Raw genomic sequence first — 16,903 nt, forward strand, 5'->3', positions numbered from 1 at the left:
CTAGTTCGTGGAATGTCCTGGTGCAAAAAATCTGTAGTTGATGACTGAGGTGGGATGCAAAGAGGTCTATGTGAGGACATCCCCAGACTGCTGTAATCATCTTGAATATTTCAGTGTCCAGCATCCATTCGTGTGGGTCCGACAGGTTTCTGCTCAGACTGTCTGCCAGGAAGTTTGCTTCCCTGGTAGAAACTGAGCTTGAAGTTCCAATTTGCAAGCTAGAGCTGTGTTCCATAGATTCATGGCTAGTCTGAGCTTGAAGTTCCAATTTGCAAGCTAGAGCTGTGTTCCATAGATTCATGGCTAGTCTGCAAAGGGGATAGGAATGTGATCCTCTTTGCTTGTTTATGTACCACATAACTGTGGTGTTGTCTGTTCGTATCAGTAGTTGCCCTGGTTGTAGAAGATTCCTGAAGGCCAATAGAGCGTTCTGAACGGCTAGCATTTCCTTTAAATTGATATGCAGGTGCTTCTGATCCTTTGTCCAAAGGCCCTGCAGACAGATGCCCTGCAAATGGGCTCCCCATGCATAATCTGAGGTGTCTGTGGTTAGTATCCGACTGGCTGGATGCAGACTGAAGGGTTTCCCTTTGTTTAGAGTACATGCCTTGGACCACCAAAGGAATTCCTTTTGAAGACAAGGCAGGACGGTGATCTGTATGTCTAAACTGTGGCAATGCTGAGACCATACACTTTTTAGGTACCACTGTATTTTCCTCATATGTAGTCTTGCATATGGTACGAGAAGGATGCAGGAGGTCATGTAACCCAAAGCCTGCAGGAATTTCCTTGCAGATAGCTGAGTTAATGTTGCCAAGGTTTTGAAAGTTGAGGCCAGCTGTAATTGTTTTTCGTATGTCAGAAATGCCATCTGGGTTGTTGTGTTTAGAAGAGCACCCAGAAAAGTTATCTGTTGCGAGGGTGTCAACTTTGACTTTTTTATGTTGACAGTGAATCCCAGGAACTTGAGAAGTTTCTGAACAAATTCTAGATGCTGGAGTAAGACATCCTTGCTCTCTGCCTGAATAAGACAATCGTCCAGATAAGTGTAAATTTGAATTCCCTTGACTCTGCAATAAGCTACTACTGGAGCTAGGCACTTGGTGAAGACCCTGGTCGCACTAGACAATACAAAGGGCAGCGCAGAGAATTGATAATGCCTCGATCCGGCCTTGAACCGGAGGTATTTTCTGCACTCCTGCCTGATGGGAATGTGTAAATAAGCCTCCTTTAAATCCAAAGTTACCATCCATGCGTTTTTGGTCAGCATTGGGAGTAGCTGCTGTAGAGTAAGCTTCTTGAATTTTGGAATTTCGAGAAAAGTGTTTAAGACTGATAGATCCAGAATGGGCCTCCATGAATTTTGCTTTCTGGGGACTAGAAAGAGCCTCGAGTAAAAACCTTGTCCCATTTCTGAAACTGGAACCAGTTCTATGGCTTTCATAGCCAAGAGGGCTTCCACCTGGTTTAAGGCCTCTAACCATTGATGTTTTGGTAGATCTGGCCATCCGCTTGGTCTTGGTAGGGTATGAAAATGGAATCTGTAACCTCTGGAAACCACATCCAGAACCCACTTGTCTTGGGTTATAAGAGTCCAATTTAGGTGAAAAAGAGAAAGTTTTCCTCAGAGAGGGGCTTCCAGGCAAGAAGTTCCTACAGCTCAACAGCGGGAGTCATTGAGCCTGTTTTCTATGAGCTTGCGGCCTGTTCTCTCCTCCCCTAGGGGTGGAAGCAGTCCACTGTCTTGGTCTATAAGAGGCTTGCGTTTGAGGCCTTCCTCGGGAGTGTCTGTATCTACCCCTCTGAGGGCTGTCTGAATTGGGAAAGGACCAATTGTTAGTAGGCCAATTCCTACTAAATCTGGGTGGCTGTACTTGTAAGATATCCTTAACCGTTTGCATGGATTTTGCCTTGTCCTCCATCTTCTTTATCACCTCTTCAGCCTTAGATCCAAACAAAACAACAGGAGCATCCAATAACTTGGCTTTTACTTGATCTGGCAAATTTTGTTCCTTTAACCAAGCATGCCTTCTAATGACTGTACCAGAGGCAGCAGCCCTACAAGAAACCTCTAAGGCATCAAATCCACAGTGTAAACCATGCTTCCCAACTTGTTCAGTGGCATGCATTAAGTCATGTAATTCCTTATCATCTGCACAGGGGAAATGGAAGTAAGCTTTTGTTTCAAAACAGACAGAAGGAATTGCTGGTATTTCAGCATATGAAATTAACAGTTTAAAGCCCTAATAGATAAAGTAGCTGAAGTGTGCACTTTTTTGCCCCATCTTTCTAAAGATCTGGAATCCTTCTCAGTGGGAATGGGGTTTTTAGCAGAAGCGGCCTTAACCCCCTTAGGGCCCTGAGAAATGGTTTCAGGATCAGCAGTAGGGTTCTTGTATGAAAACTGGTGGGAATCAGGAACCCTATAAGATCTGTCTGGCTTAACAGGAGCTGGAGGAAAAGAGTCAGGAGTCAAGTTAGCCTCCGAAAAAGCATCATCCACAATATCCAAAATAGGAGGAATAGCCAGGGGTCTAATGATGGGGAAGAAGAAGAAAATCCCTTAGTCTTTTCTTAGATTCTGAGTACTCCTGTCCTTCCCAGTGAAAATGTTCCCTCATTTCATGCAAAGTTTCCCCAAAAGAGAAATCCTCAGGGGGAGAAGCTGAAGGAATGGATTCCTCAGCATCAGAATCCTCATAAGGAGGGAAAGAATATTCCTGGTCAGAAGAAGAAACTGAAGAAACAGAAGCCTGATCAGAGGAGTCATAATAAACTTCCTGCCTTGGCCTTTTATCTGGAGGGGGATGTGAACCCTTAATTATAATAAGCAAGTCCTCCGCCATCTTAAGTACCTTTTTCTGAGACTTGGGTGCCAGATCAGAAGAGGCCTGGGCTGCAGTCTTTGATTTGGAAGGAGTCTTTGCCTTTGTCTTTGGCTTTGCCTTTATTAGAAGCTGAGTAGGCCTGAAAACCCCTTCGGAAGCCGGTACCTGCACAGCGGCTCCGGACCCATCCGAAGGAACATTGTCCGAAGGTCCTGCAACAGAAAAATTCAAAGGCCTAGTTGGCTCCTCGTGGGAGTCCGTTTCGGCTATCGGTTCCGAAATGGCCGACGACAGGGGCTGCAAAAGCGTCTCACTGACGACGGCTGAACCTGAAGCTGGCTCTGCTTGTACAACATCATCTGATTTGGACCTTGGAGGCCTGTCTTTATCCTTGCGTCGTTTGTGAACTCCGGTAGCCGGAACCGTATCAGACGACATTTTGTAATTAAAATGCCTACCGAAGTAATGAAATGCAAAATCGTACCTTCGTTTAATCATACATTGATCGAATCTAGCACAAAACAAACAAATAGCTACGTCGTGGTCAGGGCCTAAGCAAGGAATACAGTAAGAATGAAAATCTTTGAGGTATTTGCTTCCCACATGAAATACAATTATTAACTTTTTCTGACATCGGACTGAAGCAAGAAAAAAGTTTCCCCAACGGGGTACTTAGCTTTGAGTAGGAGAAGAAAATCTTCAGACTGAAGTTTGTTTAGAAAAAATTGTCAGGAGTCAGCCAACCGGCACTTGCGAACTGCTATCACCGCATGGCAAGAAAGACTGGAGAACATGGCGTTGGCTGTCAGTTTTGTACTCCTGGCGCTCTGACGTCAGGGAGCATGGCTGAGCGGCCGACGCCGGACCCAGACTTTGGGATTCTGGCCGACCGAGGACTGCCTGCCGGCAGGGGAGAACCCTACAGTCATGACTGCAACAGTGAAACACGATGAACATCTGCTCTGGTGAGCTAGCTTTAGGATTTGCCGATATGACACTTTCTCTGGAGGAAAGCTAACATCAGGGAGGTGTCTAAGAAGGCATCCTAGAAAAACTAATATATCAATTAAAAAAATTGAACCAACCAACCAAAAAAAACCACTGGTCAGTGATAATTTTTTTTTTAATACTCTTAGCATCACGACAAAAAGTCTCCAAGAGATAAAAAAACTTCATATAAACCAGCACATTACACAAAGCCCCCAATTAGATTAGTCAACAACACATTAAATTAGCAGCCAATAGAAAGCTGAAAAAAATACATTTAATTTAAAGCAATGCCTTCTAGTTACACTCTAAATTCAGTCCTAAAAGAGACAGAGTACCAAATTTTAAAATACAAATAGTTTCCTTATAATGTACCTTCTTTTTTAAAAATTAAAACAATCACAACTAACAATTTTTTCTAAAACGGTACTTTTTAAGCAGCTAAAATCCCCCCCCCCTTTACAAGACAAGCTGTTACAGGACTTTTTTACACTATCTTTCTAATATGTTCCTGCAGTCTAACCCTAAATGCATGCTTAGTTTCTCCAATATAGAAAAGACCACAGGAACATCTAAGTGCATAAATAACACCTTCACTAAAACGTGAAAGATTGTCTAGACACATTCAACACCATTAATCGGACTAAAAAAAACGGAACTATATATTTGCAGACAAGGCAGTTCCCACAAACAGACGTACCCCTACATAAAAATACTGTTAAGAACAAAAATTTGCACACACATCAACCTCAAGAACTATGAAAGAGCTATGAACCAACATGTTTTATACTCCGACCCCTTCTGAGTGATAAAGCAGGTTGTAGGGGTAAAATATTCTTTAGAATTTTATCTTTCCTCTTTCAACAAGTAATTCCAGTAGTATTTAATAATCTCATAGATCTCAGATAAACCATTATAAGTAGTAACAAAATATACCTTATTACCTATTACATGAGCATTATTCACATTTTGCTTGCCAATTCTATCATTATTCTGATAATTTTCTCCATTACTTAAACATTGTTTTACCCCAAACAATTCAAAGCTCTTTCTAAAATAAATAAATCATACCCCCGATGCAAAAAGGAGGAACAAGTGTAAATCAATTCCTTAATCAATACAGCTTTGTTACAAAGCCTAAACTTTTCTTAAAATTCACCATAGGGTAAAGATTTTAACAAATGAGAAGGATGGCAACGTTTGCTATCCAATACAAGATTAGTATCTGGAAATTTTCTATGAACTCTAGCTAAAATGCCATCTCCAATTACCCCTTCCAGATCCACGTCCAAAAACACTATCTTAGAACCTGTCATGGCACTATCAAAACTAATGCCAAATTCATTCTTCTGTAAATCATCTATAAAGTCTTTAGCAAACATATGTCCATCTTCACACAAAAAAATGAAATCATCAATAAATCTAAAGTATTTGATGACAAATTTCTTAAAAATATATAATCTATACAAATGTCTAACTTCAAACAACTCCATAAAGGGAGTGGCATACATAGGATCAAAAGATGCTTCCATCGCTGTCCTTTAAAGTTGATGAAATAAGTCTCCATTAAACTCCAAAAAATTGTGTGTCAAACTAAAATGTAACAATTCAATAATATAATTAACTAATGGACTATCTCCCAAAAATGTCTGTACTGCCTTCTACACCCAGTGGGTAATTAATATTTGTATATAGGCTCTTTACTTCCATAACAAGCCAATAGTTGAATTCAAACGATTTTTTTCTAAAAAAAAGTCAGAAGAATTACGAATATATAATTCTAATTTCATGACAGGTTTCAAAAAGTATTTATAAAGTAATAAACCCACATTATGTAAAATAAATTAGTTGCAGCCACTATAGGGCGACCTGGGGGTGGCATTTAAATTCTTGTGTATTTTCGGAAGGCAATAGAATTCAGCCCTAGAGCAGCCTTGTTTAGTAAAACTTCCTTTCAACATCTTCCTTAAAAATATTCTAACCTAAAACCTTTATGGATTAAATCATGAAAGTCCCTCAATCCTTTGTCATACTCATTACTTTTCAATACACACTTTCATAATTTAAATTATCACCACACATTTCCTTATATTGAGTAAAGTGCATAACTACAATTTTATGATCTTTAGCTGAGGGTTTAAACACCAAGTCATGCCGTCGACTAATTTTTTAAAGCTAGCCATTCAGTTTTAGTCAGATTAAAAGAAATATTATTTCTATCCGCACAGAAATTCTTACAAATACCTTGAACAGCACAGTTAAGCGTAGCAGAAAAACGTTTTACATTCTAATTCAAAAAGTGAGGAATAAAGTTGCTTTTACATACATCAGAAGTATCTAATAAACAATAAGCATTAGAATCAAAAACTAGAATCACAAGAAAAATACATTTCATCAAAACTGTCTCCTGAACTATTTAATACATCAAATAGCTTTTTTTTTTAAGACTGTTGATTAAAATAAATCAAATGCAACTTTCCTGTAAAACGGAACATATACATTTTCAACATACAAGACTTAGGCAGAACACTGGGTATAAATTTCAAACTAAGATTTAAAACCGCCATTACAGCATAGGGTAAAACACACCCCAACAAATTTAGTACTACATTGTCATTTTTTTCAAGACACTGCAAGTCTCGTGCAACACACAAAATAGTTTTGTCAATACCATCTCTTCCTTTTTCCTTGGACTGCTGTCTTTTGAATTGTCAAAACGCCCTCATTTGAGACTGGAGTTCCCCTTTTGGAATCAGTCACAAAAATTATCCTGCAGGTAACCTGGTTGTTCAGCTGCCGGAAGTGGGGGAATAGGACAGTTCTTCATTATCCCCCTCTACAACAGTAACACTCGCTTACGATGAAGCGAAAAAGACAATCCATGACACTTCTTGTTCCCCTCACTATCAGAGGGAGGCCCGTCCTTTTGGCATCTTTTCTTACTGGTTCTTACCACAATGGCAGAACCACTATTGCAACCCCTAATATTGCAATTTAGTTTTTTATTTTTTGCTCAGTAATCTCTCCGGGAAATTCAACTAGCTTATCATTAAATCCTCCAACCAACTGTTCAGAACAAGAAGAGTTCAATTGTGATGACAACAAAGTACACAAAGAAGAGATCTTTTCTTTCACCAGTCTCTGCTTAACCACATCCCTCTCAAGTATAGTTACCCATTCCATCACACAGCGATGTGGTGCGGCTTTCCATCTCTGCTCAAACTTTTGGTCTTCAGAATCCATACAATTAAATGGCAGAAAGGGATTTCTATACACACGCAGCCCACAAGGAGTAATATCCAACTAAATATACCTCCTCAGGCTGAGTATATTACATTGTAGAGAAGTTTCTTTAATAAGCAAACATTTGGAAACAATACCTTGTACCTCCGGTGAAAGAGCAGTAGTCCACTGTCAGACAAATGCAAAAGGGTTAGAAACCCTCCGATTCCAACACTCCTCAAGTATTTTATGCCATACAAGGGTCTGTTCCTCTCTCAAACCAGTACCTCGGTCAGGAAAACCTTCAGGAACTCTGTCATTCATTTGACTAATATATTACTCCATAGTACACTGACGGTCATTAACTGCATCTTCTCTACAGATAAGTGGGAGCTGAAAATTGGGATCACTGTTTTTTTTTTTTTTTTTTTCAGTTCTAGAAAGACTAACTTATAAGAAGGCAACAGTTAATAATTTTGCAGATTTAACCTGAAACCTAGAATACAAAATACATTGAAGGAGAATTGAAGGGATGTCAGAGTGACCTGTGCAGTAGTAGCCCAAAAGATGTAATCATCCAGGTGTAGGGTTACATGTGGATTCCTTGAAAATTGCAGAAGGCAATGATTAAAGACAAACATTTTGTGAATACCCTTGAATCAGTATAGAGACCGAAGTGCAAATATGAGAAATGAACATACAATTTCAAAGCAAAGAATCAAATGTTGCACCTGTGTGCTTTGTATAAAGGATGTGAAGATAACCATTCTAGACTTCAAAGATACCTACGTAAGCCAGGTGGGGGCACTTGCAAAATTACCATTTTGAACTTTTGACTACAAGAAAAGTATTTAGAACAAAAATGTCTAAAATTTCTCTCTAGGTGTTTTCCTTCTTTATTCTTAGAAAAATCCTTAAATAGAAGCCTTTTTTCTGTTGGGAAGGAGAAATGGGCTGCATTACTCCTTGGGACAGTATATCTGATAATATTAAGACATAAATGTAAGATATTCCTATTAAATCTGATTAGTATAAGCTTTCTATAGAAAAAAGGAAGGAAGACTCCCAAATGGATAATTAACTGCCCAAAAATTGTAGATGAAAGTCTACTGCCAATAATCAAACCACCAATACTGAAGCTGATAGCTGACAAGACATTTAAGTAACCATAGCTTCAGCAAAAAAGTTTTAAATTTTAGTGTGTGTATGTCCTTATCCAAACACACTTTGCATGCTATAATTTGCTTAAGCATGCAAAGAAGAAACACACAACATTATAGACTGGCTAGCCACTGGAACTGCAAAAAGGGTTCTAATGATGAACATCTGGTTACGATCTACAAAACTGATTATTAAGTAAACTATTTCCTTGCCACCTTCTTGTTTATCAGGCAGTGAAAGAAGACATTAAATTTAAGACTGGAGGGATCCCCCGGCCATAAAGAGGTTGATGCCACCTAGAATGCAGACTTGGAAAAGTAGGCATTGACAGATGCATCCCTTTACATTATTATTATGTGCCAAGATCATCCAAGGGCCCCTACTGCAAGTCTACATATTCTCCAGGTCTGCTATCCTGTGAGCTGTTAGGCAACGTTTCTCATACCCTTTTCCACTTGTGGCACTCCCTCATACTGTGCTCTTTTGCAAGCAGAACCACACTGAGAAGAATCCTGACAGGAGATAGGAAAATTGTATAAAATCGTACCATAACCATAGATGTCCTTTTCTATGCTGCCGTATTCTACTTATGGATTTACCCATCTTCCTCTTCAGTTCGTTCAGCTAGGTTTTCCAAAGATTTTCAGTCCCTCTTGATGCGGACGTCTGATGTGGCAGCAGGTACGTGGGCCATAAAAGGTGACATCTGCATGCACCAGCCCTCAGAACACAAGAAGCCCCAATCGAAGCCAGTCCTGTGAGGGCATAGGCTGTGCAGTGTCACCCAGGAGAGCAAGTGCAGTAATAGAAGAGGGGAAGGTGGGAGGGAAGAAATACTGCAACATGGAAGAGAAAGACATCTATGGTTATGGTAAGATTTTACACAACTTTCCTATGTCCTTCTATTCCAATGTTGCAGTATTCTACTTGTAGGTGAGTACCACAGCTCACTGAGGAATGGGAGGTGGCCTAGTTGAAGTTTCCAGGAATCTCTGTAGGATAGCCCTGGCAAACCCTGCCCTAGCTCTGGAGATATTCTCCAGTTGTAGTGTTTGGTGAAGGTGTATATGGAGGACCAAGTGGCTGCCTCCAGTATAGAGTTAGTGTCTAGTCCTTTAAAGAAGGCTCCAGAAGAGTGGCCTTGACATTGCCCTGTAAGGTCTTGCCATGGTGAAGGTAGGAGAAAGAGATGGCCTGGGAGATCCAGGTCGAAATGGTTTGTTTGCTCACTGGTTTCCCAAAGGCCCTGGGGTGGAAGGAGACAAACAGCTGGTCATATTTTCTAAAAGGTTTGGTTTTATGTACATAAACTCCAAATCCAAAAAGAACCCTGCGCGGACGGCTATTGCCAGGTCAAAAAACAGATACCTACAAAAAAAAAGAAACGAGACCAGCATACAAGGCAGAATTAATATGGATTTATTGTAGTGCAAAAGCACTAAAGAGTGATAAAAACAGACCAGTTTCGGCTATATAAAAAATGGAGCCTTCCTCAATGGTAGCTGCCATGTCGTCTAACAGCCTCTGGAATTGTCTTGCAGTTAGCTCCGTAGCTTGCAGGGCTGTAAGAAGGTGGTGTGAAAGGAATGCCACCTTTTCTGCTGGGAGAAAGGCCTTCATGAGGTCTGTCCTGATCCTGCAAACCAGGAAGACAATGTCCTGTGTGGGACTGAGATGAGATTTTGGGTAGTTTATCGGGAATCCCAGAGACTGCAGAAGTATCAGGAGGTCCAGGCAGTGGCTTAGAAGAGTTGTCTGGTCTTCTGCCTGGATTAGAAGATTGTCTAAGTATGGGAATATCTGAATACATTTTGCCCCGCAATAGGCAATGACTGGAGACTGGCATTTTGTAAATATCCTGGAAGCAGTAGAAAGTCCAAAGGGCAAGGCACAGAACTGAAAGGGAGATGAGCCTGCCATGAACCTAAGGTATTTTCTGAAGGTGGGCTTTATGGGTATGTGAAGGTAGGCATCCTTTATGTCCAGGATAGCCATGAAGCCTTGAGGAAGGATTAAAGGGAAGAGGGTGGGGAAGGTGAGCATCCTGAATGCAAGAACTCGAAGGAAGGTACTGAGGAGTGAGAGGTCTAAGACTGGCCTTCATGGTCCATCCTTTCTGAGTACCAAAAAGATTCTGGAGTAGAATCCTTTTTTTCTTTCCTGTGGAGATACTGGCTCTATGGTGCCTTGTAGCAGTAGGGTTTTCAGGACCTGATGGAGAAGGAGTAACTGGCTGGGGGGAGGCAGCAGGATGCCCCATTTTGTTGGGGGGGGGGTGATCCAGGACATGACGTTTTGAATGACTGACAGAACCCACTTGTCTGTGATAATGCAAGACCATGTAGGGAGACAATGAGAGAAACGGGTGGATAGGGGAATGGTGGAAGGGGTTGGGAGGCTGTAGTATTGGCAGTCACACACTACCTGCCCTGTCAGGAAAGGGGGGGTGGCTTTGGCTGGAAGGCTGAAAAGTGCTAGCCTGAGGAAGATGCCTTCTAGGGGGGTCTTCTAGAACTAGATGGAGTTGTGGGCCTGCAGGTTTTCCTGATGAACTGTGGCTTGGCTGGGTAGTTCCTCTGGAACTTGAGAATGGGTGAAACTAGGAGGTGCTTTAAGTCCTGTAGCTCTTTACCTTTCTGTTACACGGATTTAAACAGATCAGCCACTTTTGCACCAAATCGGGCTGAATTGTCCAGAGGTGTGTCAAGAGGTTTGGCCCTGAAGTCATTGGGGAGAGGCTGGAGTCGCAGCCATGAGTACCTTCTGAGTATTGAAGCTGATGCAGCTGACCTGACAGAGGCTTCAGCTGAATCATAACTGCATCTTAAAGAGCATTTATTCACTTGAGAGATGTGGGTTTATCAGGGAAGACGGAGAAGCTTTGGCTGCACAGTCAGGAATATCATCTAGGTCCCTAGTGGCTTTATCCAGCAGAGCTAAGGAGTATTTAGTCATGTGAGTCTGGAAGTTAATGGCCCTGAAGGAGAGGGTAGCTGAGGTGTAAATTTTCTTTCCTAACCTCTCCATGGTCTTGCTGTCCTTAGCAGGAAGGATAGCAGTGGTCGGAAGGAGCTTGGAGGTCCTATCAAAAGAGATGGAGACAGTGGCAGGTCAGCAGGAGGGCACTATGTTTCAGGCACTTTATAGTGTCTGTCTGCCCTACAAGGAGCTGGAGGGGCTGGGAATCTGGGCTGATGGATGCAGAGGCAAATGCATCCAGGAATGCAGGTTGAAAGGGGGAAGTCAGGTTCAACAGAGCCCTCCTCAGGAGATCCATATTCCAGAGGGGATGAGATCTGGGAGGAATAAGATAGGGATTCCTTAGAGGAATCAGAAAAATCCTCTTCTTCAGCCTGATCTGCCCTTCTTTCAGTAGTGTGAGGCCCTAGGACTAGGAAGGGGAGGAGCGGTGGCAGAAGCTTCAGCAGGAAGCCCAAGGGTCATGAAGACTGTGAATATATGTGAAGGCTGCCAGCCTAGCTAGATAGAATTTTGTAGATAATTCTGTCATTTGTAACTATTAATATAAGCCACAGGCTTGTTCTCTTAAAATGTGAAAAGACTGTATTGGATGTTGAACTGCAAAAATGTAACAGTGCACTCTACTGTAAGAAAGCTGATAAGTCAAGAATTTTATGACTGTTTTGATCTCAGGGCTCACAGCCGTGGTGTCTGAACCAGCAGATTCTTTCTACTGTTTTGAGAGTTAATTGCTAGAATTTACATGCAGAATGCCTTTAATTGCTGTAGTTTCCTGACCAGGTGCAAGCTTACTAAGAAATGTTAATGTAGAGTTTCTGTTAGCCTGGGAAAACAGAGAATTATTAAGAATGATGTAATCTAAAACGGGTCAGCAGGATTTATTATCAATTTAAAGAACTTTCTCAGAGACAGCGACAGAGCATTTTGCATTTGTCTTCAGAACTGACCACTCATCAGCACTTGCTTTGCTCTGTCTGTATACAAGTAGGATCTCAGACTTTAGTGTCTCTCCTAGAAATAGATAGAAAATAGTAATAGTAAGTTTAGTCTAGCCGTTTTCTATTTTTATGTCAGTCTATTCTAAAATATTATTTTAAGCATTTTCCTGTGATCTCTGAACTCGGTCTAGTATTGTGTTAAATTGTGGAGATTTGTCTTGTGTTTTTATTATTTATTAAATATTTTGTAAACCTTTCAACGTTGGCTGTTTTGTGTAGAGATCATTTAAGCTCTAGAATACATTGCATGTATATATAGTGATACTGTACAAAGCCACTCCAAATAAGCCTTGCTGCTCAGTCACACTTACCATTTGGTTAATAATATTGCACAGTAATAATTGGACACCCTTTAGTAAGGGCCTTTTTAGTAGCTGATAAGTAAGGGTCCTGGTGGCAGTGATTACTACCTTATAGCCTGGACAGAAGGGGCACTGCTAGTGAACCTGTGCCAGCCTTCCCCAGGAGTGTCTGTGTGGCTATATATAAATCATCTGTCAAAGTAAGTGTGTGTGTGTGTGTGTGTGTGTGTGTGTGTGTGTGTGTGTGTGTGTGTGTGTATGTGTGTATGTGTGTATGTGTGTCAGCTACTTGGGCAGGGACACGAAGCACTTGGACAGAGTGCTAGGAGGACATGGCTTGGGACCCTGACTGACTAAGGACCTCACTCTATAGCTCTGCCAGTGGGGGAGTCTTACTAGGGATCTAGAGAGAAACCAACCCCAGACTGGCTGTGATCTCGGAGGGCTCTTAAGGGAAACTGTACTTCACTGTGTGTGTATTTGTTATCCTTCCCAATGTGGACACCCCTCACTGATGTTAGTGGAGAGGATTGAGGCTCCTTGATTACTGGGCCAGTGCACGGGCATCACAAATAAGTTAAACTATGGCTGAAGGCTTGCCAGTCAGGCATGCTTACAGAGGTCGGAGTGAGGTGTCTAGTTCTTTTTCTTAAAAGGGCTAGCGGGTGTACGAGTAGAGATAGGCCTAAAGTCAGGCATCGGAATAATGGAGGCGGAGTCCGATGGGCCCAGAGTGAACGCTGGTTTCCCCCCAGCATCTAGGGAAGGCGCTGGTAGTTCTTCTGTGGACGTGCCGTCCACTTGAGATTGTGCAGCTTCCTCAGAGGTACCCACTTTATCTACACCGGCAGATGCTGGATCCTCAGCCAAGCTGACATCTACTACAGAATGAGGTATGGCTGAGAGAGGCACAGCGGATAAAGTAGGCCGCACAGACTTGGCCCTCTTCCTAGGCAGTTTAGATGGGGCAGACACTGCCTCCATCCCTAACGCTAATTGCTTTAAGCACCGATTCTCTAGATATAGGTATATGCAACCGGCGACACAAGGTTTTTAGGTACAAATGAATGGCAAATGGCACAGTTCTCATGGTCGTGTTCCTTGCCTAAACAAAACAGACACTAGTCATGGGTGTATTTGTGGAGAATCTGGCGACCACACTTGCACTTGTCCTTACCGGATGACATGAACAATCTATAAATATCAACAAAAGAGGATTGAAAGAATCCCCAATGGGGTACTTAACTGAAACTTTTTTCGATCAGACGTCTGCAAGAAGCAGGAGCACCTGGCATATGACTGAAAAGTTCTGAGGGCTGGTGCGTGCAGACGTCACACCTTTATGGCCCCATGTACCTGCTGCCACATCAGATGTCCAACGCACCAAGAGGGACTGAAAATCTTTAGAAAACCTGGCCGGACGAACTGAAGAGGAAGAAGGGTAAGCCCACAAGTAGAAAACTGCAACATTGGAATAGAAGGACATCGGGTGACATGCTGCAACACATGAATAGTTAAATTTTCGGCAAACATAAGAATTTCCTACAAATAACTTTAGGATTATGATCTAAACTCTAGCAGCCTTAGAAATGAAACAGGAAACATGAGAAAAGAAATGCCAAGCAACCTTTAGCATGCAGCATCACGGTGTGTGACGGCAGGAAGCACTGTCACCTTAAACCATGGAAGCTATAAAAACTTAAGAAAAAAGAAATTCCTACAGTTATTCACTACATAGACTTCATGAAAAATTAAGCACAAGTAAACTCAGTCATCAGTATAATTAAATTTTCAAGATGTACATACAAGATAAACTCTGTCAGTGAAAATGTCATTTGATTATTACATTACTGTGCATCATTTTTTTTTAATTGCACAAACCAAAATTACATTTCTGTGGTTAGTTTTATCCACTGCTTTTCCTTTATTGTATCTTCATTGTATTCATTGTAACTCACTCTTATCTCATACTGTATTCTTTATTGCAAAATTGTTCTTGTACTGCTTTTCATTAGAATGCATTTCTTGGCTCTCTGTTTGGTTATGCCTATATGTCATTATTACAGTATACTTACTACTATAATAACTTAGCATCTGATTTCTCTGTAATTTGTCTTTAGCCTACTGGTCCAGTTTGTGCCTGAAAAATGTCTTTGAACCAGAGGAATCACCCAGTTGATAAGTGTATGCATGTTTAAATAAATAACTTTTGCCAAAATTATTATGCATTAATAAAAACACTTACCACTAAGTACAACAGCACACTCCAATAGGGATCCGTATGCAATATCTTGATCCACAACCGATACAGAAGCAGCAACTAAATTAGCCACTGCTCCAAGCACAGCCATTGTCATTTTCTACAAAGAAACAAGACTCAGCATAATATAAATATTAACTTCACAGAGACCTGCAAACAAGTACCAGAGAAAATAAAAAAAACAAAACAAAATTTGCATAAATCATGTAGAACATTAACTCTCTGTACCAATAATCTAAGCAATGACTACGATGACAATTTTATACCTTAAGTGATAAATCAGTGTTTACTAATTTTTCAAAGTTGTATCTGTAGATGGGAAACATCAGGTCAGTCCACTAAATTAATAAATAGAAACTAGCATATGAATGACTGATCATCGCATTCTATTCTTCAAGTGAGTGGGTGTGCACATGCGCAAAAAAGTGATTATAGAAAATAAAATCAGTGTTATTTTTTTTTAACTTTAAATGCTGCATCAGTTAATGGCAAATGTGGAAGCAGCAGACGAGTTTTCTTCCTAGAAGACACAGCAGACTTGTTTTTTTTGCCATAAAACTAATCCCTACTGGAAAACAGTGGCTACTCAGGAAAAGAAAATGAATAACCGAACAGGATGTCATTTAGCTTGCTAGTGAGTTTTGAATTAATGGCATTAATTATTGTTTCTTCTAGCAGAAGACAGCAATACATTCCTTGTATCAACGTATATCAAACCCAGCTGTGGAAGATAGGGCATAAAAAAAAAAAATCCAGAAATGTATACAATGGGACAGTAGCCAAAAGTCAGAAGGTTAAAAAAAAAAAAAAAAGAGAGAGAGAGGTCTTAAGAGTCATCAATTCCCAACAATCAAAATGCTGCTTTAATGCCTCATATCTAACCCCGAAGTAAGGTTAAAGGAGAGAAATAAAAGAACTAATAAAACTGCAGCCTTGCACTTATTCTCCTAAAAAAAAAAAAAAAAAATCCATAGACCGTTCAGGACCCCACTTCTAACACTACTAATCAAGATAATGGGAAATTAACTGCTTATGTACACTCATCACACCATGTGAAAAAATATGAATGTTTTATCTTACTATGTGCCTTTAGTAAAGGCTATACTACCATCTTTATCATTTGAGGAGTAGTTTAACTCTAACATCAACATGGTGTGGAATGTTATAACTCCAGTAGCCTACACAAATCCTTACATTCCACAGTACTTTCTGTAAAATTATCTTCAAAAGCATAAGATAATTGAATGTTTTGCTAAGAATGAAAACTTTTAAAATTGTATAAATAGCCATGTTCAGTAAGACATGTTATTTGCAGTTATAACAGCTGGTGCATTCCTACTCTCTCCATAAATATTACACTGCATTATTAAATATCCACAAACACAGAATTATATTTTTTCGTAAACATTCACAAAAAAATTGCCATATCTTGGAAAATGTACAACACAAGACCTATATTTTTACAACACTTGGTTAACCAGACTTAAGTTTTCACGGCATCAAGAAATTATTTCAAGTGCATGTTTATTTAGATGTTTAAAGAAACATGAAAATGTATCCTTAATTGTATAATACTCAGTGTTATTTATATTGTTAAACTCTCAAGACGTGAACCAAGTGATCATGTCAGCCACCAGAGATGTGGTTTGATTCAAATGGCTGCCTAAATAAAGGCTCCTGTAACTGACGCTTGCCTAACTGAACCATTAACTCTTTAAAAGCTATTACAGAAAGCAAAATGGAGAACACTTTGAAGGAACCAAACATATCCTGTAATTCCTCCAGTTACAATTACTCCTGAGCCAAAAAGCAACTGGAATAACTTATACATTTAAAATATCCATATCTCAGTGTATTCTCTTGGGTAATTATCATTATTATTTTTAACATTTGTTTACCGGGGAAGTCCGACTGGGACAGAGCCCATTTTCTGCAGAGGCCCAGGGAGAAACACTCTAGATGCATGTCTTTGGAATGACAAGATCAATTAAAACACAAGCACTCAAGTCTCCTTACAATACTAGTCTACTGCAAACTACGTTGAATAAATATACTAAAAAAAAAAAAAAAAAAGGGAAAAAGACTTTTAGAGGGAAAATAATGCCAGAAAAATGGAGTGGAAATCAATTTATTTACCAAAATGTAATTGCTTTTGGCTCTTTC

At 40.3% G+C, this 16,903-nt stretch overlaps 1 protein-coding gene across 2 annotated transcripts in view; it reads right to left on the reverse strand.

The window, feature by feature from the left end:
* The window catches only part of NCAPG2 (non-SMC condensin II complex subunit G2), a 1,874,483-nt gene that overhangs the window by 1,734,541 nt on the left and 123,039 nt on the right, over positions 1 to 16,903 (reverse strand). For both annotated transcript variants that reach the window (XM_044062031.1, XM_044062030.1), the window contains exon 4: positions 14,726 to 14,840. In XM_044062031.1, the coding sequence (XP_043917966.1) occupies positions 14,726 to 14,840 (115 nt within the window). The remainder of the gene's footprint in view (positions 1 to 14,725; positions 14,841 to 16,903) is intronic.

The sequence above is a fragment of the Protopterus annectens genome, chromosome 2.part1 (assembly GCF_019279795.1).
Source record: "Protopterus annectens isolate FY-2018-M chromosome 2.part1, PAN1.0, whole genome shotgun sequence".
In the NCBI taxonomy this organism is placed as follows: Eukaryota; Metazoa; Chordata; order Ceratodontiformes; family Protopteridae; genus Protopterus; species Protopterus annectens.